We start from the raw sequence: 24,538 nt of genomic DNA on the forward strand, positions 1-24,538 counted from the left end.
TGGCACGAAAAAACGTTCAAGTAAATGTTTTCTGTCCGTCGCGTCCGCCATTTTCTACCGCGCATGCGCGGCAGAAACTATGCCCCCTCCTCCCCGCACTTCAGAATGGGCAGTGGATGCATTGAGAAACTGCATCCGCTGCCCACGTCGTGTACAAATTTCACAACGTGCATCGGTACGTCGGCCCGACGCATAGCGACGAACCCGTACCGACGCAAGTGTGAAAGAGGCCTTTATGAGCGTTGAATTTTTTAAAAAAAAACTGAAAAAAACGGCGTAGGCTCCCGTGCAATTTTCTGCGCCAGAGGGGGAAAGCCGACGGCCGGGGGCCAATATTTGTAGCCTGCTATGAATATCAACCCGCAGCTGTCTGCGTAGCCTTTACTGGCTATTAAAATAGGGGGACCCCCCAAAAAAATGACGTGGGGTCCCCCTATATTTTATAGCCATAAAGGCTACGCAGACAGCTGCGGGCTGATATTCATAGCCTAGAGAGGGGCCATGGATATTGCCCCCCCCGGCTACAAATACCAGTCCGCAGCCACCACGGAAATAGCGCATCTGTAAGATGCGCCAATTCCGGCACTTAGCCCCTCTCTTCCCACTCCCGTGTAGCGGTGGGATATGGGGTAATAAGATGTTAATGTCACCTTGCTATCGTAAGGTGACATTAAGCCGGGTTAATAACGGAGAGGCGTCAATAAGACGCCTATCTGTTATTAATCCAATAGTAAGAAAAGGGTTAATAAAACACGCACACATTAGGAAAAAGTATTTTAATATTCTTCATTTCACCATACTTACAATACTTCAGCGCTTGCAAAAAACGTAAAATAATAAACCGTATACTACCTGTCCGCCGTAGTCCAATTAATAACGAGTGTCCCACGACAATCTCCCCTATAGAACAGTGACATCGGGTGATGTCACTGCTCTATAGGACCTTCAGTGACACACTGACAGGAGACAATGGCTCCGGCAGACCTATTTCACAAACCTTGTATCTTCATTATCCTACAACCCAAAACAACTGTTCAGCACATTCAACTCTCTCCTCCACACACCACTGCCACCTTCAACTCCCCTCATCTCTTCCGAGGACTTTGCCACCTATTTCAAAAATAAGATCGACCAAACAAGGCAAACCTTTACTGTTCCTCCACCCCAACCACTCCATATACCAGACCTCTGCCCTTCCCTAATAACCTCCCGCTCCAACATCACTGAAGGAGAGCTTACTCACCTCCTTTCCAAATCACACCTCACCACCTGTGCACTTGACCCCATCCCTTTCCACCTGCTCGCCAACCTCACTACCATGTTCATTCCGGCCCTAACCCATCTCTTCAACCTATCACTATCCTCTGGTACCTTCTCCTCTGCCTTCAAACATGCCACCATCACACCCATCCACAAAAAACAAACCTTGACAGAACAGCTATGCCCAGCTATCATCCCATATCACTGCTCCCGTTTGGTTCAAAACTCCTTGAGCAACATGTGCATGCTCAACTTTCCTCCCACCTCTCATCTAACTCTCTCCTTGACATCCTCCAATCTGGTTTCCTCCCCCACCACTCCACCAAAACTGCCTGACCAAAATTACTAATGACTTACAGCCAAAGCCAACAGACAGTTCTCCATCTTCCTCCTTCTCGACCTGTCCTCTGCCTTCAACACAGTTGACCACTGCCTACTGCTACATATTCTTTTTTCCCTTGGCATCAAAGAGCTTGCCCTGTCCTGGATTGCCTCATACCTTTACGACCACACACTTAGCATTTCCCACTCCCACAATACCTCCTCATCCCACCCTTTCTCTGTTGGTGTCTTTCAAGGCTCGGTTCTGGGGCCCCTACTTTTTTTCCATCTATACCCTTAGCCTAGGACAACTCATAAAGTCCTATGGCTTTCAGTACCACCTGCATGCAGATGACATTCAGATCTACCTCTCTGGCCCAGATGTCACCTCCCTGCAGTCCAGAATCCCAGAGTGTCTATTAGCCATATCCTCCTTCTTCACCTCTCGTTTCCTCAAACTCAATGTAGACAAAACCGAACTCATCTTCTGTCCTCCATCTCGCATATCTCCCTTACCTGATCTATCTATTATGGTAAACGACATAACGATCTCTCCCGCAACTGTAATCCGCTGCACCGGAGTAACTCTCAACTCTGCCCTGTCCTTCAAACTCCATGTCCAAACTCTTGCCACCACCTGTCACCCGCAACTCAAATATATTGCCAGAATCCATCCCTTCCTCAGCCCTCAATCTACTAAAACTCTTGTGCATGCCCTCATCATGTCCTGCCTCAACTACTGCAACACCCTCCTCTGTGGCCTCCCTGCTAACTCTCTTGCACCACTCCAGTCTGTCCTCAACTCTGCTTCCCACCTAATCCACCTCTCTCCTTGCTACTCCCCTGCTTCTCCCCTCTGCAAATCCCTCCACTGGCTCCCAATTCCCCAACTAATCCAGTTCAAACTACTAACACTGATCTACAAAGCCATCCACAACCTGTCCCCTCCCTATATCTCTGAACTGAATTTCCCAATATCTTCATTCATGCAGTCTTCGATCCTCCCAAGACCTCCTACTCTCCACCACACTTATTCTTTCCTTGCACAACCGCCTCCAAGATTTCCCCCGAATATCCATCATCCTCTGGAATTCCACACCTCAACACGTCCAATTATCCACCAGCCTCGGATCCTTCAGTCCGAACCTGAAAAACCATCTCTTCAGGAAAGCCTACAGCCTGCAACAACCATTCTGCTGCCTCACCACCACCCGAGCTGCCGCCTCACCACCACCAGTGCTGCTGCCTCACCACCACCTGAGCTGCTGCACCCCAGACCTTCTGTCTCTTCCTCATTATCCCATAGAATGTAAGTCCACAAGGACAGGGTCCCCTCCCCTCTGTACCAGTCTGTCATTTTAAATTAATTTACTGTGAATGATAAAAATAACTCTGTATGTATCCCCTTTCTCATGTACAGCACTATGGAATTAATGGTGCTATATAAATAAATAATAATAATAATACCCCGACAGAGTTTTTGCTTTATTGGCCTTTTTTCAGAGAATATGAATGATAACACCAAAACTTTTTCTCCACTCATGGTAAGTGGTTGGGTGAAGCCATTTACTGTCAAATTACTGTGTTTTTTCATTTCTTTTAAATCATAATGACAACACAAAACATCCAAATGACCCTGATAAAAAGTTCACATACCCCATTTCTTAATACCGTGTATTGCCCCCTCTAACATCAATGACAGCTTGAAGACTTTGAGGTATTTGTGTATGAGGTTCTTTACTTTATCAGATGGTAAAGCTGTCCACTCTTCTTGGCAAAAAGCCTCCAGTTCCTGTAAATTTCTGGGCTGTGTAGCATGAACTACACACCTGAGATCTTCATAGAGTGGCTCAATGATATTGAGGTCAGGATACCGAAATGGCCACTCCAGAACTTTCACTTTGGTCTGCTGTAGCCAATGACAGGTCAATTTGGCCTTGTGTTTTGGATCATTGTCATGTTGGAATGTCCAAGTATGTCCCAGGCGCAGCTTCCAGGCTGATGAGTGCAAATTTGCCTCCAGTATTTGCTGACAACTTGCTGCATTCATATTTCCTTTAGCTTTGATCAAGTTTCCTGTGCCTTTGTAGCTCACACATCCCAAAACAACAGAGATCCACGTCCATGCTTTACAGTAGGAATGGTTTTCTTTCATCAGAGGCCTTGTTGACCTCTCTCCAAAAGTAATGTTTATGGTTGTGGGCGAAAAGTTCAATTGGTCTCATCATTCCAAATTACATTGTTCCAGACGTTTTGAGGCTTGTCTCTGTGCTGTTTTGTGTTGTGTTGTGGCATTTGCACAGTGATGGCTTTCTTCTGGTGACTTGACCATGCAGCCCATTTTTCTTCAAGTGCCTTCTTATTGTGTATATTGAAACAGCCACACTGCTAGTTTTCAGAGAGTCCTGTATTTCAGCTGATGTTATTCGTTGGTTTTTCTTTGCATCTCGGCAGTTGTGGACGACATTTTTGTTGGTCTACCTGATCATGGTTTTGTTTTTACAGAGCCCCTGATTTTCCATTTGTTAGTCACAGTTTGAACGCTGCTGACTGGCATTATTAATTCCTTGGATATCTTTTTGTATCCCTTTCCTGTTTCATACAGTTCAACTACCTTTTCCCGTAGAACCATTGACAATTCTTTTGCTTTCCCCATGACTCACAATCCAGAAATGTCGGTGACTGGATGAAAGATGCAAGAATCTGTCTGGATCCCAGAAGCTCACTCAGCTTTTATGCACACAAACTGATTACAAGCAAACAAGTCACAGGTGAGGCTGTTACCTTTAGCAGCCATACAAACCCATTTTTGTCTACTTCTGTGCATGTTATCAGGCCAAAATCACCAAGGTGTGTGAACTTTTGATCAGGATCATCTAGATGATTTGGGTTGTCATTATGATTTAAAAAGAGAAAATACAGTAGTTTGACAATAAATGGATTCACCCAACCACTAACCATGAGTGGAGAAAAAATGTTGGTGTTGTCATTCATATTCTCTGAAAAAAGGCCAAGAAAGCAAAATTTCCCCCGTGGTTTGTAAACTTTTGAGCACAACTGTATTTATTTATTTATTTATAGCGGAGGCGGTGGCTGATGCTCCTGCTCCTGCTGTCACTGTTATTAGCAGCAGCGGTAGGCTGATGGAAGTACTAGTCCCATCAGCCGCTACCTGCTGTCTCTTTTACCACTTAAATATAATTCTCATCATTCTTCCCTGCTTGTGCCGATTGCCGGCAAAGCAGGGGAGAATGAGGAGAGCCGTGTTCAGCCCCCGGCGCCGGGGAATAGCGCTTACTGTAATGCTTTTTGCCTGATGCCCGTCCATGTGGTACTGATGTGGCACAGACGACACACATATGCCACTAGTGTGCCATAATTATTATACACACTGAAACTGACATCCCCAGGACTGGAAATATCAGGACGTGTGAAAGAGGCCTTATAGCAGGTTTTTATTTTGGCTTCTGTCACACACTTAAAGATGCTTTTTATTGCAAAAAATAGTCTTTGCATCACCACATTTTGAGAGCTATAGTTTTATTCATATTTTGGCCCATAAAGTCATGTGAGGTCATTTTGCAGGATAAATTGATGTTTTTATTGGAACAATTTTCGGCCACGTGACAATTTGATCACATTCTTTTCTGATTTTTGAGAGGCATATTAAACAAAAACCAGCAATTCAAGAATTTCTTTTTTCTGGGGAGGTTTATACCATTCTGTGTGTGCCAAAATTGATAAGGCAGTTTTATGCTTTGGGTCAATATATTTCAGTGATGTCCCATTTATATCTTTTTTCATGTTTTGACTCTTTTATACAATAAAAGCTATTTTATAGAAAAAATTATTATTTTTGCATCGCTTTATCGTTTATTATTCTGAGAACTAAAACTTTTTTATTTTTTTGCTGATAGATCAGTATGGCAGCTTATTTTTTGTGGAACAAGATGACGTTTTCAGCGGTACCATGTTTTATTATATCCGTCTTTTTCATCGCGTGTTATTCCACTTTTTCTTGGTGGTATGATAATAAAGCATTGTTTTTTACCTTTTTTATGGTGTTCACTAAAGGGGTTAACTAGTGGGACAGTTTTATATGTCGGACTGTTGCAGACGCGGCGATACTAAATATGTGTACTTTTATTGTTGATTTTTTTTACATTCAAATATTTAAAGAGAGAATATATATTGATTTTTTTATATATATTTTTACAATTATTTTAAAAAATATTTTTTGCTTTTTTCAAACATTTTTACTGTCTCCCAATAAGTGACAATCATTTTTTGCAGGCTGATCGCTTCTGTAGCATGGAGTTGTATTAGCCTCTCCATGCTATTGAAACTGTCAGCTCTGAACTGTCAGGGAAAGTTGCTGATCATGTACTGCGCAAGTTTCCTAACTCTGGTGACCAGGATGTCATTATGATGACATCGAGTCACCATGGCAACGATTGGGACCCTGCTTCACGCCACTGGATCTGCGATCCAAAGGCAGAGGGGCTGTCAGCCCTCTGCCGGCTTATGGAATGCTGTCATCATGTTCGATCGCAGCATTTCAGAGGGTTAAAGTGCTGGGAATAGTCTGTGACCACTCCTGGCACTTAGTGCCAGGTGTCAGCTGTCAGAATCAACTGACACCCGGAGGCAATCACCCCCGCATTGCTCGTGTTCGCGGGGGATCGTGATGATGTAATATTCCGTCCCTGGTCAAATAGTCCCAAGTCACATAAATGGAATATTACGTTTGATGTCAGAAAGGGGTTAAAACACTCACACTATACTGTATATATACAGATGCACAGATTAAGTAGAAAAAAATATTAATGAGAATGATTTTTTAAGAAAAAGTATTTGACCAGGAAGAAAACATCTTGTGTATTTGACAAAAAAAACAAAGTGTATGACCTCTGTTATGAACTATACTTTTGGGCTCCCTCTTGTGGTCACTCACGGTATGGTACTTGGATTCTCTTTCCTCAGGTTTTTAGTCACCTGTTCGTTAAGACTCTGGGTGTTTCTATTTAAACTTCCTGGAGTCTTAGTCCATTGCCTGGCATCCATGTAATCAGTCCTTGTCTGGTTGCTCTTGCCTACTGGTCCTGATTTTTGCAACATAAGCTAAGTCCTGCTTTCTTGTTTTTTGTTTATTTGTATTATTCTGTTTTTTTGTCCAGCTTGTTCATAATGTGATTCCTGATTTTGCTGGAAGCTCTTAGGGGCCTGATATTCTCCCCCCATACCGTTAGTCGGTACGGGGGTTCTTGGATATTCAGCGTGGATATTTTAGTAGGGTTTTTCGCTGACCACATAAGTCCGCTTTCTATATTTCTGCTATTATTTAGTGGGCCTCTCTTTGCTGAATCTAGTTCATACTTACGTTTGTCCTTTCCTCTTACCTCACCGTTATTATTTGTTGGGGGCCTGTATCTACTTTGGGGTATCTTTCTCTGGAGGCAAGTGAGGTCTGTATTTTCTCTGAAAGGGTTAGTTAGATCTCCGGCTGGCGCGAGACGTCTAGAACCAACGTAGGCACGTTCCCCGGCTGCTATTATTTGTGGGCTAGGATCAGGTATGTGGTCAGCTCAGTTACCACCTCCCTAAGAGCTAGTTTTTATGTTTGCAGACTTTGCTGAAGACTCTGAGATCCTCTGCCATTAGGATCACAACAGTATGCCAGGCCACTGAATAGTTAATGCATTGCAGAAGTGGGATTAAAAGAAAAGAGAAGTTCTGAGGTTTTTTTTTTTGTTTTTTTTTTCTTCCTTCCCCTTTACCTCTGAATGGCTTGAAACTCTGCTGCAGACATGAATGTGCAAACTCTGATTACTAGTGTGGATCAGCTTGCTGCTCGTGTGCAGAGCATTCAGGATTTTGTTATTGGCAGTCCTATGTCAGAGCCTAAGATTCGTATTCCTGAGCTGTTCTCTGGAGATCGATTTAAATTTGGGAATTTTAGGAATAATTGTAAATTGTTTCTTTCTTTGAGACCTCGTTCGTCTGGAGACTCAGCTCAGCAAGTTAAAATTGTTATCTCCTTCTTGCGGGGCGACCCTCAGGATTGGGCTTTCTCATTGGTGCCAGGAGATCCGGCATTGGCGAATATTGATGCGTTTTTTCTGGCGTTCGGATTGCTTTATGAGGAGCCCAATCTTGAAATTCAGGCAGAGAAGGCTTTGCTGGCTATTTCTCAGGGCCAGGATGAAGCCGAAGTATATTGCCAAAAATTTCGGAAATGGTCCGTGCTTACTCAGTGGAATGAGTGTGCTCTGGCCGCAAATTTCAGAAATGGCCTTTCTGAAACTATTAAGAATGTGATGGTGGGCTTTCCCATTCCTACAAGTCTGAATGATTCTATGACGCTGGCCATTCAGATTGATCGGCGTTTGCGGGAGCGCAAATCCGCTAATCCTTTGGCGGTGTTGTCTGAACAGACGCCTGATTTAATGCAATGTGATAGAATTCAGACTAGAACTGAACGGCAAAATCATAGACGTCAGAATGGGTTGTGTTTTTACTGCGGTGATTCTACACATGTTATATCAGCATGCTCTAAACGCCTAACAAAGTTTGTTAGTCCTGTCGCCGTTGGTAACTTACAGCCTAAATTTATTTTGTCTGTGACTTTAATTTGCTCATTGTCTTCCTACCCTGTTATGGCGTTTGTGGATTCAGGCGCTGCCCTGAGTCTTATGGACTTGTCGTTTGCCAGGCGCTGTGGTTTTGTCCTGGAGCCTTTAGAAAATCCTATTCCTCTTAGAGGAATTGATGCTACGCCATTGGCAGAGAATAAACCACAGTATTGGACACAAGTGACCATGTGCATGACTCCTGAACATCGGGAGGTGATTCGTTTTCTTGTTCTGCATAAAATGCATGATTTGGTCGTTTTGGGTCTGCCATGGTTACAAGCTCAAAATCCTGTTCTGGATTGGAGGGCTATGTCTGTGTCTAGTTGGGGTTGTCAGGGAATTCATTGCGATTCCCCGTCGGTGTCTATTGCTTCCTCCACTCCTTCAGAAGTTCCTGAGTTTTTGCTTGAATATCAGGATGTGTTCAGTGAGTCCAGGTCCAGTGCTCTTCCTCCTCATAGGGACTGTGACTGCGCTATAGATTTGATTCCTGGTAGCAAGTTTCCTAAGGGACGATTATTTAATCTGTCGGTACCTGAGCATGCCGCGATGCGTTCTTATATAAAGGAGTCTTTGGAGAAAGGACATATTCGTCCATCCTCTTCCCCTCTTGGTGCGGGATTCTTTTTTGTGGCCAAGAAAGACGGATCTTTGAGACCTTGTATAGACTATCGGCTTCTGAATAAAATCACGGTTAAATTTCAGTACCCTCTGCCACTATTGTCGGACTTGTTTGCTCGGATTAAGGGTGCCTGTTGGTTCACCAAGATAGATCTTCGTGGTGCGTACAACCTTGTGCGCATTAGGCAGGGAGATGAATGGAAAACTGCATTTAATACGCCCGAAGGTCATTTTGAGTACTTGGTGATGCCTTTTGGGCTCTCTAATGCTCCTTCAGTGTTTCAATCCTTTATGCATGACATCTTCCGGAAGTATCTAGATAAATTTGTGATTGTTTATCTGGATGACATTTTAGTTTTTTCTGATGATTGGGATTCTCATGTAAAGCAGGTCAGGATGGTGTTTCAGGTTTTGCATGATAATGCCTTGTTTGTGAAGGGCTCAAAGTGTCTCTTTGGAGTGCAGAAGGTTTCCTTTTTGGGTTTTATCTTTTCCCCTTCTGCTGTGGAGATGGACCCAGTCAAGGTCCGAGCTATTCATGATTGGACTCAACCCACGTCTGTTAAGAGTCTTCAGAAGTTTTTGGGTTTTGCTAATTTCTACCGTCGTTTTATTGCTAACTTTTCTAGCGTTGTTAAACCTCTGATGGATATGACCAAGAAAGGTTCTGATGTCACTAATTGGGCTCCTGCGGCCATTGAGGCCTTCCGGGAGCTGAAGCGCCGGTTTACTTCGGCAACTGTTTTGTGCCAGCCTGATGTCTCACTTCCCTTTCAGGTTGAAGTGGATGCTTCTGAGATTGGTGCAGGAGCTGTTTTGTCGCAGAGAGGCTCTGGTTGCTCTATGATGAAACCATGTGCTTTCTTTTCCAGGAAGTTTTCGCCGGCTGAGCGGAACTATGATGTTGGTAATCGGGAGTTGTTGGCCATGAAGTGGGCATTTGAGGAGTGGCGTCATTGGCTCGAGGGAGCTAAGCATCGTGTGGTGGTCTTGACTGATCACAAGAACCTGATGTATCTCGAGTCTGCTAAACGCCTGAATCCTAGACAGGCTCGTTGGTCATTGTTTTTCTTCCATTTTGACTTTGTGGTCTCATACCTGCCTGGTTCGAAAAATGTGAAGGCTGATGCTCTTTCCAGGAGCTTTGTGCCTGATTTTCCTGGAGTCTCAGAGCCGGCTGGTATTCTTAAAGAGGGAGTGATTTTGTCGGCCATTTCTCCTGATTTGCGACGTGTGTTGCAGAGATTTCAGGCTGGTAGACCTGACTCTTGTCCACCTGATAGACTGTTTGTTCCTGATAAATGGACCAGCAGAGTTATTTCTGAGGTTCATTCCTCGGTGTTGGCAGGGCATCCTGGGATTTTTGGTACCAGAGATTTGGTGGCTAGGTCCTTTTGGTGGCCTTCCTTGTCACGGGATGTGCATGCTTTTGTGCAGTCCTGTGGGACTTGTGCTCGGGCTAAGCCTTGCTGTTCTCGTGCCAGCGGGTTGCTTTTGCCCTTGCCCGTCCCGAAGAGGCCTTGGACACACATTTCCATGGATTTCATTTCAGATCTTCCGGTGTCTCAGGGAATGTCTGTCATCTGGGTGGTGTGTGATCGTTTTTCCAAGATGGTCCATTTGGTGCCCTTGCCTAAGTTGCCTTCCTCTTCCGATCTGGTTCCTTTGTTTTTTCAGAATGTGGTTCGTTTGCACGGCATTCCTGAGAATATCGTGTCTGACAGAGGATCCCAGTTTGTGTCCAGATTCTGGCGATCTTTTTGTGCTAAGATGGGCATTGATCTGTCGTTCTCGTCTGCCTTTCATCCTCAGACTAATGGCCAAACGGAGCGAACTAATCAGACGCTGGAGGCTTATTTGAGATGTTTTGTTTCTGCGGATCAGGATGATGGGGTGACCTTCTTGCCATTGGCTGAGTTTGCCCTCAATAATCGGGCTAGTTCCGCTACTTTGGTTTCGCCATTTTTCTGCAACTCTGGTTTTCATCCTCGTTTCTCCTCGGGTCATGTTGAGCCTTCTGACTGTCCTGGGGTGGATTCTGTGGTTGATAGGTTGCAGCGGACTTGGAATCATGTGGTGGACAACTTGAAGTTGTCACAGGAGAAGGCTCAGCGTTTTGCCAACCGCCGCCGCGGTGTGGGTCCCCGACTTCGTGTTGGGGATTTGGTTTAGTTGTCTTCTCGGTTTGTCCCTCTGAAGGTTTCCTCTCCTAAGTTTAAGCCTCGCTTTATTGGTCCTTATAGAATTTTGGAGGTCCTTAATCCGGTGTCTTTTCGTTTGGATCTTCCTGTGTCGTTTGCCATTCACAATGTGTTCCATAGGTCTTTGTTGCGGCGTTACATTGTGCCTGTGTTTCCTGCTGTTGACCCTCCTGCTCCGGTCTTGGTTGAGGGCGAGTTGGAGTATGTGGTGGAGAAGATCTTAGATTCTCGTCTCTCTAGACGGAGGCTTCAGTATCTGGTCAAATGGAAGGGCTATGGACAGGAGGATAATTCCTGGGTGATCGCCTCTGATGTTCATGCGGCCGATTTGGTTCGTGCTTTTCACGCTGCCCATCCTGATCGCCCTGGTGGTCGTAGTGAGGGTTCGGTGACCCCTCCTTAAAGGGGGGGTACTGTTATGAACTATACTTTTGGGCTCCCTCTTGTGGTCACTCGCGGTATGGTTCTTGGATTCTCTTTCCTCAGGTTTTTAGTCACCTGTTCGTTAAGACTCTGGGTGTTTCTATTTAAACTTCCTGGAGTCTTAGTCCATTGCCTGGCATCCATGTAATCAGTCCTTGTCTGGTTGCTCTTGTCTACTGGTCCTGATTTTTGCAACATAAGCTAAGTCCTGCTTTCTTGTTTTTTGTTTATTTGTATTATTCTGTTTTTTTGTCCAGCTTGTTCATAATGTGATTCCTGATTTTGCTGGAAGCTCTTAGGGGCCTGATATTCTCCCCCCATACCGTTAGTCAGTACGGGGGATCTTGGATATTCAGCGTGGATATTTTAGTAGGGTTTTTCGCTGACCACATAAGTCCGCTTTCTATATTTCTGCTATTATTTAGTGGGCCTCTCTTTGCTGAATCTAGTTCATACTTACGCTTGTCCTTTCCTCTTACCTCACCGTTATTATTTGTTGGGGGCCTGTATCTACTTTGGGGTATCTTTCTCTGGAGGCAAGTGAGGTCTGTATTTTCTCTGAAAGGGTTAGTTAGATCTCCGGCTGGTGCGAGACGTCTAGAACCAACGTAGGCACGTTCCCCGGCTGCTATTATTTGTGTGCTAGGATCAGGTATGTGGTCAGCTCAGTTACCACCTCAATAAGAGCTAGTTTTTATGTTTGCAGACTTTGCTGAAGACCCTGAGATCCTCTGCCATTAGGATCACAACAGACCTCTAAACAGTGCAGTTGTAGTTAAGAAACAATATTATCTTCCTAACAACTATGCTGGTTAACCCCTTCATGACCCAGCCTATTTTGACCTTAATGACCTGGCCGTTTTTTGCAATTCTGACCAGTGTCCCTCTATGAGGTAATAACTCAGGAACGCTTCAACGGATCCTAGCGATTCTGAGACTATTTTTTCGTGACATATTGGGCTTCATGATAGTGGTAAATTTAGGTCGATAATTTCTGAGTTTATTTGTGAAAAAAACGGAAATTTGGCAACAATTTTGAAAATTTTGCAATTTTCACATTTTGAATTTTTATTCTGTTAAACCAGAGAGTTATGTGACACAAAATAGTTAATAAATAACATTTACCAAATGTCTACTTTACATCAGCACAATTTTGGAAACAAAATTTTTTGTTTGCTAGGAAGTTATAAGGGTTAAAATTTGACCAGTGATTTCTCATTTTTACAACAAAATTTACAAAACCGTTTTTTTTAGGGACCACCTCACATTTGAAGTCAATTTGAGGGTTCTATATGGCTGAAAATACCCAAAAGTGACACTATTCTAAAAACTGCACCCCTCAAGGTGCTCAAAACCACATTCAATAAGTTTATTAACCCTTCAGGTGTTTCACAGCAGCAGAAGCAAAATGGAAGAAAAAATGAACATTTAACTTTTTAGTCACAAAAATGATTAGCAACAATTTTTTTATTTTCCAAGGGTAAAAGGAGAAACTGGACTACGATCGTTGTTGTACAATTTGTCCTGAGTATGCTGATACCTCATATGTGGGGGTAAACCACTGCTTGGGCGCACGGCAGGGCTCGGAAGGGAAGGAGCGCCATTTGACTTTTTGAATGAAAAATTATCTCCATCGTTAGCAGACACCATGTCGCGTTTGGAAAGCCCCTGTGTGCCTAAACATTGGAGCTCCCCCACAAGTGAGCCCATTTTGGAAACTAGACCCCCCAATGAACTTATCTAGAAGCATAGTGAGCACTTTAAACCCTCAGGTGCTTCACAAATTGATCCGTAAAAATGAAAAAGTACTTTTTTTCCACACAAAATTTATTTTAGCCTCAATTTTTTTCATTTTCACATGGGCAACAGGATAAATTGGATCCTAAAATTTGTTGGGCAATTTCTCCTGAGTACGCCGATACCTCATATGTGGGGGTAAACCACTGTTTGGGTGCACGGCAAAGCTTGGAAGGGAAGGCGCACCATTTGACTTTTTGAATGAAAAATTAGCTCCAATCGTTAGCGGACACCATGTCGCTTTTGGAGAGCCCCTGTGTGCCTAAACATTGGAGCTCCCCTACAAGTGACCCCATTTTGGAAACTAGACCGCCCAAGGAACTTATCTAGATGCACAGTGAGCACTTTAAACCCCCAGGTGCTTCACAGAAGTTTATACCGCAGAGCCGTGAAAATAAAAAATAATTTTTCTTTGTCCAAAAATGATTTTTTAGCCCACAATTTTTTTCCCAAGGGTAACAGGAGAAATTGGACCCCAAATGTTGTTGTCCAGTTTGTCCTGAGTACGATGATACCCCATATGTGGAGGTAAACCACTGTTTGGGCGCACGGCAAGGCTCGGAAGGGAAGGCGCACCATTTGACTTTTTGAATGAAAAATTAGCTCCAATTGTTAGCGGACACCATGTTGCGTTTGGAGAGCCCCTGTGTGCCTAAACATTAGAGCTCCCCCACAAGTGACTCCATTTTGGAAACTAGACCTCCCAAGGAACTAATCTAGATGTGTGGTGAGCACTTTGAACCCCCAAGTGCTTTACAGATGTTTATAACGCAGAGCCATGAAAATAAAAAATAATTTTTCTTTTCTCAAAAATGATTTTTTAGCCCACAATTTTTTATTTTCCCAAGGGTAACAGGAGAAATTGGACCCCAAAAGTTGTTGTCCAGTTTCTCCTAGGTACGCTGATACCCCATATGTTGGGGAAAACCACTGTTTGGGCACATGCCGGGGCTCAGAAGTGAAGTAGTGAAGTTTTGGAATGCAGACTTTGATGAAATGGTCTGCGGTTGTCACGTTGCATTTGCAGAGCGCCTGATGTGCCTAAACAGTAGAAACCCCCCACAAGTGACCCCATTTTGGAATCTAGACCCCCCAAGGAACTTATCTAGATGTGTGGTGAGCACTTAGAACCCCCAAGTGCTTCATAGAAGTTTACAACGCAGAGCCGTGAAAATAAAAAATAATTTTTCATTCCTCAAAAATTATGTTTTAGCAAGCAATTTTTTATTTTCGCAAGAGTAACAGGAGAAATTGGACCCCAATATTTGTTGACCAGTTTGTCCTGAGTACACTGGTACCCCATATGTGGGGGTAAACCACTGTTTGGGCACACATCGGGGCTCGGAAGGGAAGCAGTGACGTTTTGAAATGCAGATTTTGATGGAATGGTCTGCGGGTGTCACGTTGCATTTGCAGAGCCCCTGATGTGCCTAAACATTAGAAACCCCCACAAGTGACCCCATTTTGGAATCTAGACCCCCCAAGGAACTTATCTAGATGTGTGGTGAGCACTTTGAACCCCCAAGTGCTTCACAGAAGTTTACAACGCAGAGTCGTGAAAATAAAAAATAATTTTTCATTCCTCTAAAATTATGTTTTAGCAAGCAATTTTTTATTTTCGCAAGGGTAACAGGAGAAATTGGACCCCAATATTTGTTGCCCAGTTTGTCCTGAGTATGCTGGTACCCGATATGTGGGGGTAAACCACTGTTTGGGCGCACGTCGGGGCTCGGAAGGGAGGGAGCACTATTTGACTTTTTGAACACAAGATTGGCTGGAATCAATGGTGGCGCCATGTTGCGTTTGGAGACCCCTGATGTGCCTAAACAGTGGAAACCCCTCAATTCTAACTCCAACACTAACCCCAACACACCCCTTACCCTAATCCCATCTATAGCCATAACCCTAATCACAACCCTAAACCCAACACACCCCTAACCACAACCCTAACCCTAATCCCAACCCTAACCCTAATCCCAACCCTAATCCTAACCCCAACCCTAACCACAACTTTAACCCCAACACACCCCTAACCATAACCCTAACCACAAGCCGATTCTTAACCCTATTTCCAACCCTAGCCTTAATTTCAACCCTAACTCTAATTCCAACCCTAAGGCTATGTGCCCACGTTGCGGATTCGTGTGAGATTTTTTCGCACCATTTTTGAAAAATCCGCAGGTAAAAGGCAGTGCGTTTTACCTGCGGATTTACCGCGGATTTCCAGTGTTTTTTATGCGGATTTCACCTGCGGATTCCTATTGAGGAACAGGTGTAAAACGCTGCGAAATCCGCACAAAGAATTGACATGCTGCGGAAAATACAACGCAGCATTTCCGCATGGTATTTTCCGCACCATGGGCACAGCGGATTTGGTTTTCCATAGGTTTACACGGTACTGTAAACCTGATGGAACACTGCTACGAATCCGCTGCGGATCCGCAGCCAAATCCACACCGTGTTCACATAGCCTAATTCTAACGCTAACCCTAGTTCTAACCCTACCCCTAACCCTACCCCTAACCCTACCACTAACCCTACCCCTAACCCTACCCCTACCCCTACCCCTAACCCTACCTCAAAACCTAGTTCTAACCCTAGTGGAAAAAAAAAATATTTTCTTTATTTTATTATTGTCCCTACCTATGGGGGTGATAAAGGGGGGGTTTATTTACTATTTTTTTATTTTGATCACTGTGATAGGTTTTATCACAGTGATCAAAATGTACATGGAACGAATCTGCCGGCCGGCAGATTTGGCGGGCGCACTGCGCATGCGCCAGCCATTTTGGAAGATGGCGGCGCCCAGGGAGAAGACGGACGGACTCCAGGAGGATCGGTAAGTATGAGGGGGTGGTGGTGGGGTGGATCGGAGCACAGGGGGGTGAATCGGAGCATGGGGGGAGCGGACAGGAGGACGGGGGAGCGGACAGGCGGACGAAGGGGAGTATGGGACAGAACGGAGGACTGGGGAGGCGATCAGTGGTGGTGGGGGGGTCAGATCTGGATTTCCAGCCATGGCCGATGATATTGCAGCATCGGCCATGGCTGGATTGCAATATTTCACCATTTTCATAGGTGAAATATTGCAAATTGCTCTGATTGGCTGCTGCACTTTAAACAGCCAATCAGAGCGATCGTAGCCACGTGGGGGCAAAGCCACCCCCCCTGGGCTAAAGTACAACTCCCCCTGTCCCTGCAGATCGGGTGACATTGGAGTTAATCCTTTCACCCGATCTGCAGGGACGCGATCATTCCATGACGCCACATAAGCGTCACAGGTCGGATTGGCACTGACTTTCATGACGCCTACGTGGCGTGATGGGTCGGGAAGGGGTTAAGCATTCTATTGCAAAAGAACCACTAGCCTCTTGGTTAGGAAACTGGCATGTTCTAAACACCCTTGCCTTAGGCAAAGAGAAAAATTCTAGTCTGAGCTTATGTTTGAAAGTGTAATTAGTTCTTTCATACATAACAAAGTTCTGGTGACATATTTAAATTGATAAATATTGATAATTATTTCATAAAAATGTCTAGACATGAGATTAAATGGCTTGTTTGATAATAAACTATTTTATTTCTCTGTTAGATGTTGCTAAATGTAATATTTGTGCCCTGTGTTTGTGTTATGAGACTCATGGTGTTATAATTCTCAGTGTCCAGTGCTGGAGAGAAGACATTCTAGTGTGGAAATCATTACTGACTGGCCTGCACAATGGCTGGAGTATGTCACAGCTTAATTATGGAAATCAGGAGGTAGATTTAGATTTTTAGACATTAGCAGTATTTAAATAGGGAATCAAAAGACCATCAAAGATAGCCAAAACTAGACACTGGAGAATTTTTTAGAATTGCTTCAATTGAATATAATAAAGTTATGTTTTGCAAAAGAAGTAACATTTAACCCCTTACTGACATCGGACGGGATAGTACGTCCGATGTCAGCTCCCCTGCTTTGATGCAGGGCTCTGCGGTGAGCCCGCATCAAAGCCGGGACATGTCAGCTGTTTTGAACAGCTGACATGTGCCTGCAATAGCGGCGGGTGAAATCGCGATTCACCCATCGCTATTAACTAGTTAAATGCCGCTGTCAAACGCAGACAGTGGCATTTATCTACCGCATCCGGCCAGGCGGCCGGAAATGACGGCATCGCCGACCCCGTCACATGATCGGAGGTCGGCGATGCTTCTCCATTGTAACCATAGAGGTCCTTGAGACCTCTATGGTTACTGATCGCTGGTAGCTGTGGTCCCTCCCTGTGGTCGGCGCTCACAGCATACCAAATTTTCTACTACATTGCAGCGAACAGCAGATCGCTGCTATGTAGCAGAGGTGATCGTGCTGTGCCTGTTTCTAGCCTCCCATGGAAGCTATTGAAGCATGGCAAAAGTTTAAAAAAAAAGTAAAAAAATGTGAAAAAAAAAATATAAAAGTTTAAATCACCCCCCTTTCGCCCCAATCAAAATAAATCAATAAAAAAAAATCAAATCTACACATATTTGGTATCGCCACGTTCAGAATCGCCCAATCTATCAATAAAAAAAAGCATTAACCTGATCGCTAAACGGTGTAACGAGAAAAAAAATCGAAACGCCAGAATTACGTTTTTTTGGTCGCCACGACATTGCATTAAAATGCAATAACGGGTGATCAAAAGAACATATCTGCACCGAATTGGAATCATTAAAAATGCCAGCTCGGCATGCAAAAAGTAAGCCCTCAACCGACCCCAGATCATGAAAAATGGAGAGGCTACGAGTATTGGAAAATGGCGCAATTTTTTATTTTATTTTTTTTTTAGCAAAGTTTGGAATTTTTTTTCACCACTTAGGTAAAAAATAACCTAGTCATGTTAGGTGTCTATGAACTCGTAATGACCTGGAGAATCATAATGGCAGGTCAGTTTTAGCATTTAGTGAACCTAGCAAAAAAGCCAAGCAAAAAACAAGTGTGGGATTGCACTTTTTTTGCAATTTCACCGCACTTGGAATTTTTTTCCCGTTTTCTAGTACACAACATGGTAAAACCAATGATGTACTTCAAAAGTACAACTCGTCCTGCAAAAAATAAGCCCTCACATGGCCAAATTGATGGAAAAATAAAAAAGTTATGGCTCTGGGAAGGAGGGGAGTGAAAAACGAACACGGAAAAACGAAAAATCCCACGGTCATGAAGGGGTTAAAGCGTAACCATCATTTTATTTTTTATTTCATAAAACAATGGTACACATGAAAATAAACAACTTTATAATATATCTTAACAGAGAAATCTGCTTCTTTCTCTTCCAGAAGTGATCTTTCATACTCAAAACTCTCTATTTTACACATAAATTCTGTCATCAGTGAAGACAGATTGCTACATTACTGAGATAGGAGATAGCAGCTCTGTCTGTAGCTCCTCCCTGCTACCTCTACATAGAATCTCATCGGTAGTTGCTGTTATCTCATATCTCAGGGAAAGTATGTCTTTAATGAATACAGATTTCACCTGTGAATTCTGAATTTTGCCAATTAATGATTAGTCCTAGTGGAGAAAGAAGAAGATATATTTCAAAATTGATTATTTTTATATGTACAATTGATCTATGAAATAAAAGTTCAAGCGACTGTTACATTTTAATTGCGGGAAAACCCATATTTTAAATGTCGGACAAAATAGGAATAATAATGGTTGCTATTATTTATTATTATTATTATTATTATTATTATTATTATTAGTAGTAGTAGTAGTAGTAGTAGTAGTAGTAGTAGTAGTAGTATTTACTCATTCATCTTTAACATCAAGAGTAAAATAAATAAAAAGAATGGAAATGTATTTTACCTGTAAGTGCCATACAAAACTTTCTCACAATCAACTAGCAGAAACTTCTGTTCCATTTTTCCACAAAATTTTGCTCCTGATTTAGAAAAGTACTCCTGTCCTTTGACTGTCCGGACTCTCATGTTCTGTGTAAAACAATATAGTATCAATTATAATACATTGTGTTTAGGAATCATATCTTGATATCATATTTCTCAATCTACCTATCTTTGCAACTTGAGAAGAAAAGTTAATTGGAAACTCAGTACATCTTTTCCCTAAGCAGTTTCCTAAATTTGTAACTGACAGATGTGAACATTTGATGGCATTTTTTATAGATTTTCTCTTATAATACTTTATTAATCAAGCCCAAGAATCTAAGCACTCTGAACATGTTCTGTATTAAATTGCATATATAAAAACCATTGGCTTCACAAAATAAGTAGGTATGTATTGGAGTTCTCACTTAAGGGTTTTCGTGACCGGGCAATTTTCCCTTTCTAATTTTTAAAATTTTATTTTCTACCTCCCTTTCTCCCAAGAGCCATAACTTTTTATTTTTATGTCCACATAGCCACATTTTATCATGTAAACTCTGGAATGCAGGAAAAACATTCAAGGTGCCTTCAATCAGTACAATTCCACAATTCATTTTTTTTTCTTTACTATGTTCCTCGTACAGTACAATTCACCTGGCAATATCATTCTACAGGTCAATGTGATGGTGCAGATATCAAACATGTATAGTTTTTTATTTATTTTTAATTTAAATTTGTAAAAAATATGTTACTTTTGTCACCATTTTCCGAGACTCATAGCGTTTTCAGTTTTTGAAATGTGGGGCTGTGTAAGTGCTTATGTTTTACTCCCTGAGCATACGTTTGGAATAATAACGTTTTGCTGTAGGTATGACATTTTGATAGCCTCTTATTGCAATATTAAGGACAGAAAAACATAATTTTGACATTTCGATTTTTTTCTCATGACACTAAGTACCGATCAGATTACTTTATTTTTTATTTGATTGATTGGACTTTCACGAATGCAGCAGAACCAAATATGTGTAATTTAAAAAATATATTTTTATTTTTAATAGGGCAAAATGGGGTGATTTGAACTTTTGTTGCTTTTTAACGCCTTTACACCCGAAGGTGGTTTGCACATTAATAACTAGGCCAATTTTTACAATTCTGACCGGTCACTTTATGAGGTAATAACTCTGGAACACTCTAACAAATCCCGATGATCCTGAGAAAGTTTTTTCATGGCATATTATACTTCATGATAGTGGTAAAATTTCTTTGGTACGACTTCCTTTTTTTAGTGAAAAAAAAATGGAAATTTGGCAAAAATTTGGAAATGTTTTTAATTTTCCAAAAATTGAATTTTCGTGCCCTTAAATCACAGAGATATGTCACACAAAATAGTTAATAAGTAACATTTCCCACAAGTCTGCTTTACATCGCCACAATTTTGGAACCAACATTTTTTTTTGTTAGGAATTACAAGGGTTGAAAGTTGACCAGCAATTTCTCATATTTCCAACAAAATTTACTAAATCATTTTTTTAGGGATTACAGTGATACCAGATTTATATGGGGTTTTTATGTTTGGCTGCTGTCACACACTAAAAGATGCTTTTTGTTGCAAAAAATAGTTTTCATTTGACCATATTTTGAGAGCTCTAATTTTTCCATATTTTGACCAACAGAGTCATATGAGGGCTTGTTTTTTTGTGTGACCATTTATTGGTACCATTTTCGGGCACATGTTTTTTTATCACTTTCTATTCCGATTTTTGGGAGGCACAATGAACAAAAAAGCAATTCAGGATTTTTTTTTTTGGGGGGGGGCGGGATAAGCCGTTATGTGCATGGTAAAACTGGCAAGGCAGTTTTATTCTTTAGGTCAGTCCGATTACCGTGATACCTCATTGATATAGTTGTTTATGTTTTGATGCTTTTACACAAGAAAAACTATGGTGGCCTGTATTTTTGCAAAGCAAGATGATGTTTTCAGCGGTACCATGTTTTTATTTATATTCATCTTTGTGATCGTGTTTTATTCTATTTTTTGGCAGTATGATGATAAAAAATTGTTGTTTGCCTTGTTTTTTATCTTTTTTCTTATGGTATTCACTAAAGGAGTTAACTAGTGGGACAGTTTTATAGATCGGCTATTGTCAGATGCGGTGATACCAAACGTGTACTTTTATTGTTTATATTTTTTCATACAATTTTTTTTATAGATACCATATCTCTTGATTTTTCTATTATCATTTTAGATTTTTTTATATTTTTACAATTATTATTATTTTTTAACTTTTTTTTTACTTTTTTACTTATTTTGTGCAGGCTGATTGCTTGTATAGTATGGGGATGCATCAGCATCCCCATACTATGCAAACTGTCAGCTCTGCACTGACAGAGGAAGTTGCTGATCATGCAGTGAACATGATTGAGCAACTTTCCTAGCTCTGCTGACCCTGATGTCATCATAACCACATCGGGTCAACATGGGAACCTTCGGCACCCCACGTCACGCCGCAATGTCTCCGATCCAGAGGCATTGGTGCTGTCATTCCTCTGCCAACTCTCGGTATGCTGAGATTGCATTCGATTGCAGCATTTAAGGTGTTAAAGGGCCAGGAGCGGTGGGTAACTGCTCCTGGAACTTAGTGCTGGGTGTCAGCTGTCAGAATCAGCTGACACCGGGCGGTGATCGCGATGACGTAATAATCCTTCCCTGGTCAAATAGGCCTAGGGCACAGGGACGGATTATTACATCAGATGTCAAAAAGGGGTTAAAAACATTGTTTTCTCACTTTTTACTGTATGAACTTGTTAGTCCCCTTAGGGAACATGAAGCTGCGATTTTCTAATTGATTTTACTATACATGGCAGTGAATCACAGCAGTGAATGCTGCTTAACCCCTGCATGACTGGAGGCATTTTAGTTTTTGCGTTTTCATTTTTTGCTCCTCTTCTTTACAGAGCCATAACGCTTTTATTTTTTGGTCAATGTGGCCATTTGAGGGCTTGCTTTTTTGTGGGCCGAACTGTACTTTTGAGCGACATCATTGGTTTTAACATACTAGATTGTGGCCCGATTCTAACGCATCGGGTATTCTAGAATATGCATGTCCCCGTAGTATATGGACAATGATGATTCCAGAATTCACGGCAGACTGTGCCTGTTGCTGATTGGTCGAGGCAACCTTTATGACATCATTGTCGCCATGGCAACCATTATGATATCTACGTCGATACTGTGCCCGTCGCTGATTAGTCGAGGCCCAGGCGGCCTCGACCAATCAGAGATGCTAGATTTCCAGGACAGACAGACAGACAGAAAAACCCTTAGACAATTATATATATAGAGCCCGATTCTAACACATCGGGTATTCTAGAATATGCATGTCCCTGTAGTATATGGACAATGATGATTCCAGAATTCGCGGCAGACTGTGCCCGTCGCTGATTGGTCGAGGCAACCTTTATGACATCATCGTCGCCATGGCAACCATTATGACATCTACGTCGATACTGTGCCTGTCGCTGATTGGTCGAGGCCTGGTGGCCTCGACCAATCAGAGACGCAGGATTTCCATTATGACATCATCGTCGCCATTTTGTGCCCGTCGCTGATTGGTCGAGGCCTGGCGGCCTCAACCAATCAGAGACGCGGGATTTCCAGGACAGACAGACAGACAGACAGACAGAAAAACCCTTAGACAATTATATATATAGATAGATTGTGTACTGGAAAATGGGAAAAAAAATCAAAATGTGGGGAAATTGCAAAAAAAGTGCAATTCCACAATTGTTTTTTGTTTTGCTTTTTTACTACGTTCACTAAATGCTAAAACTGACCTGCCTTTACGATTCTCCAGTTCATTACATAGTTCCTTATTATGTGGTAAAGAAAAATTAAAATTTGCTAAGGAAAAAAATTGTGCCATTTTCCGATACCTGTAGCATTTCCATTTTTTGAGATCTCGAGTTGACATTTCTAACTATACCATTTTGGTGTAGATACGATCTTTTGATCGCCCGTTATTACATTTTAATGCAATACTGCGGTGACCAAAAAAGCGTAATTCTGGCATTTTGATTTCTTCTCATTACGCTGTTCAGCGATCGGGTTAATTCTTTTTTATAGATCGGGCAATTCTGAATGCAGTGACACCAAATATGTGTATGTTTGATTTTTTTATTATTGTTTTATTTCGAATGGGGCAAAAGGAGGGTGATTTGAACTTTTATATGTTTTTTTATTTTTTTATTTTTTTTAACACATTTTTTTTTACTTTTGGCATGCTTCAATAGTCTCCATGGGAGACTGGAAGCTGCCATAACCTGATGAAGCAGATGATCAGATCGCGTGTATGTAGCCGAATTTCTGACTTGCTATGAGCGCCGACCACCGGGTTGTGATCATAACAATCCGTCTGTGACAACCATAGAGGTCTGCTGGAGACCTCTGGTTGTCATGCCAACCAATCAGCGACCCGCGATCATGTAACACGGTCTCCGATGGGCGGCATTTCCGACACGCTTGCCAGAAGCTCGTGTTAAATGCCGCTGTCAGAGTCTGACAGTGGCATTTAACGTGTTAACAGCTGTGGGAGAATCATGATTCCAGCTGTTATCGGCACATGTCAGATGTTCAAAACAGCTGACATGCGCCGGAAAAGATGTAGGCTTACCGCAGGAGCTCACCTCTCAGGGAGGATGTCCGACATTGGCGTATTGTTACGCTCAATGTCGGAAAGGGATTAAATGCTGGGTTTCGCAGGTGAATGGTCATGACAAGAAGACCCCTGACTGTTATGGCAACCCATCGGTGCCCCACGTTCCCGTCACTGGTGCGCTGAGGAACAGGAGGCATAATGTGCCAACCTGGTGGTGTGGGTTAAATTCTGCTGTCTGATTGATGGAGACATTTAACATGTCAACAGCCTCTGTGGTTAGTGTCACATGATGGCTGATTAAAGTCCGCATCAAAGTTAGGTCCACGACATATGACCTTACAATGTCCTAACATGATTTAGTAACACTAATTCTGCATATATTAGTGGCAGTTTGAATCTAAGTACTTAGGGTTTATATACTAAAATATGCTTCTTGTCTATTTTTTTAATATATGCTCAGTAATTTTAGATACACTTAAAAAGGGATCCTTTTATAGTTTCTAGTTTTAAATAAAATAAAGGGTTTTCTTGGACAAAGCTACCTTTTTGGACACATGTAGTTATAGGGAATTTAAACCAAGTAATTGAATTTTGGTCCAGGAGGAATTAGTAATTCTGTACAAAATGAAATAAAAATAACATATTTTCATTGAATTGTTCATCATAAGAAAGTAAAACAATCAGTATAAAGATATTTGTATTTTTCATATACTATTTTTACCATATAACTAGTATGTTTAATGCTACCCTACCTTTAATACTGTATTTACCATTAACATAGCAATCCCTA

At 42.2% G+C, this 24,538-nt stretch overlaps 1 protein-coding gene across 1 annotated transcript in view; it reads right to left on the reverse strand.

Moving 5' to 3' along the window:
* Positions 1-24,538, reverse strand: part of FAM83B (family with sequence similarity 83 member B) — a 156,757-nt gene that overhangs the window by 10,066 nt on the left and 122,153 nt on the right. Inside the window, exon 4 of the mRNA XM_077290014.1 lies at positions 19,077-19,201. Coding sequence (XP_077146129.1) covers positions 19,077-19,201 — 125 coding nt within the window. The remainder of the gene's footprint in view (positions 1-19,076; positions 19,202-24,538) is intronic.

This window comes from Ranitomeya variabilis, chromosome 2 (assembly GCF_051348905.1).
Source record: "Ranitomeya variabilis isolate aRanVar5 chromosome 2, aRanVar5.hap1, whole genome shotgun sequence".
NCBI classification, from domain to species: domain Eukaryota; kingdom Metazoa; phylum Chordata; class Amphibia; order Anura; family Dendrobatidae; genus Ranitomeya; species Ranitomeya variabilis.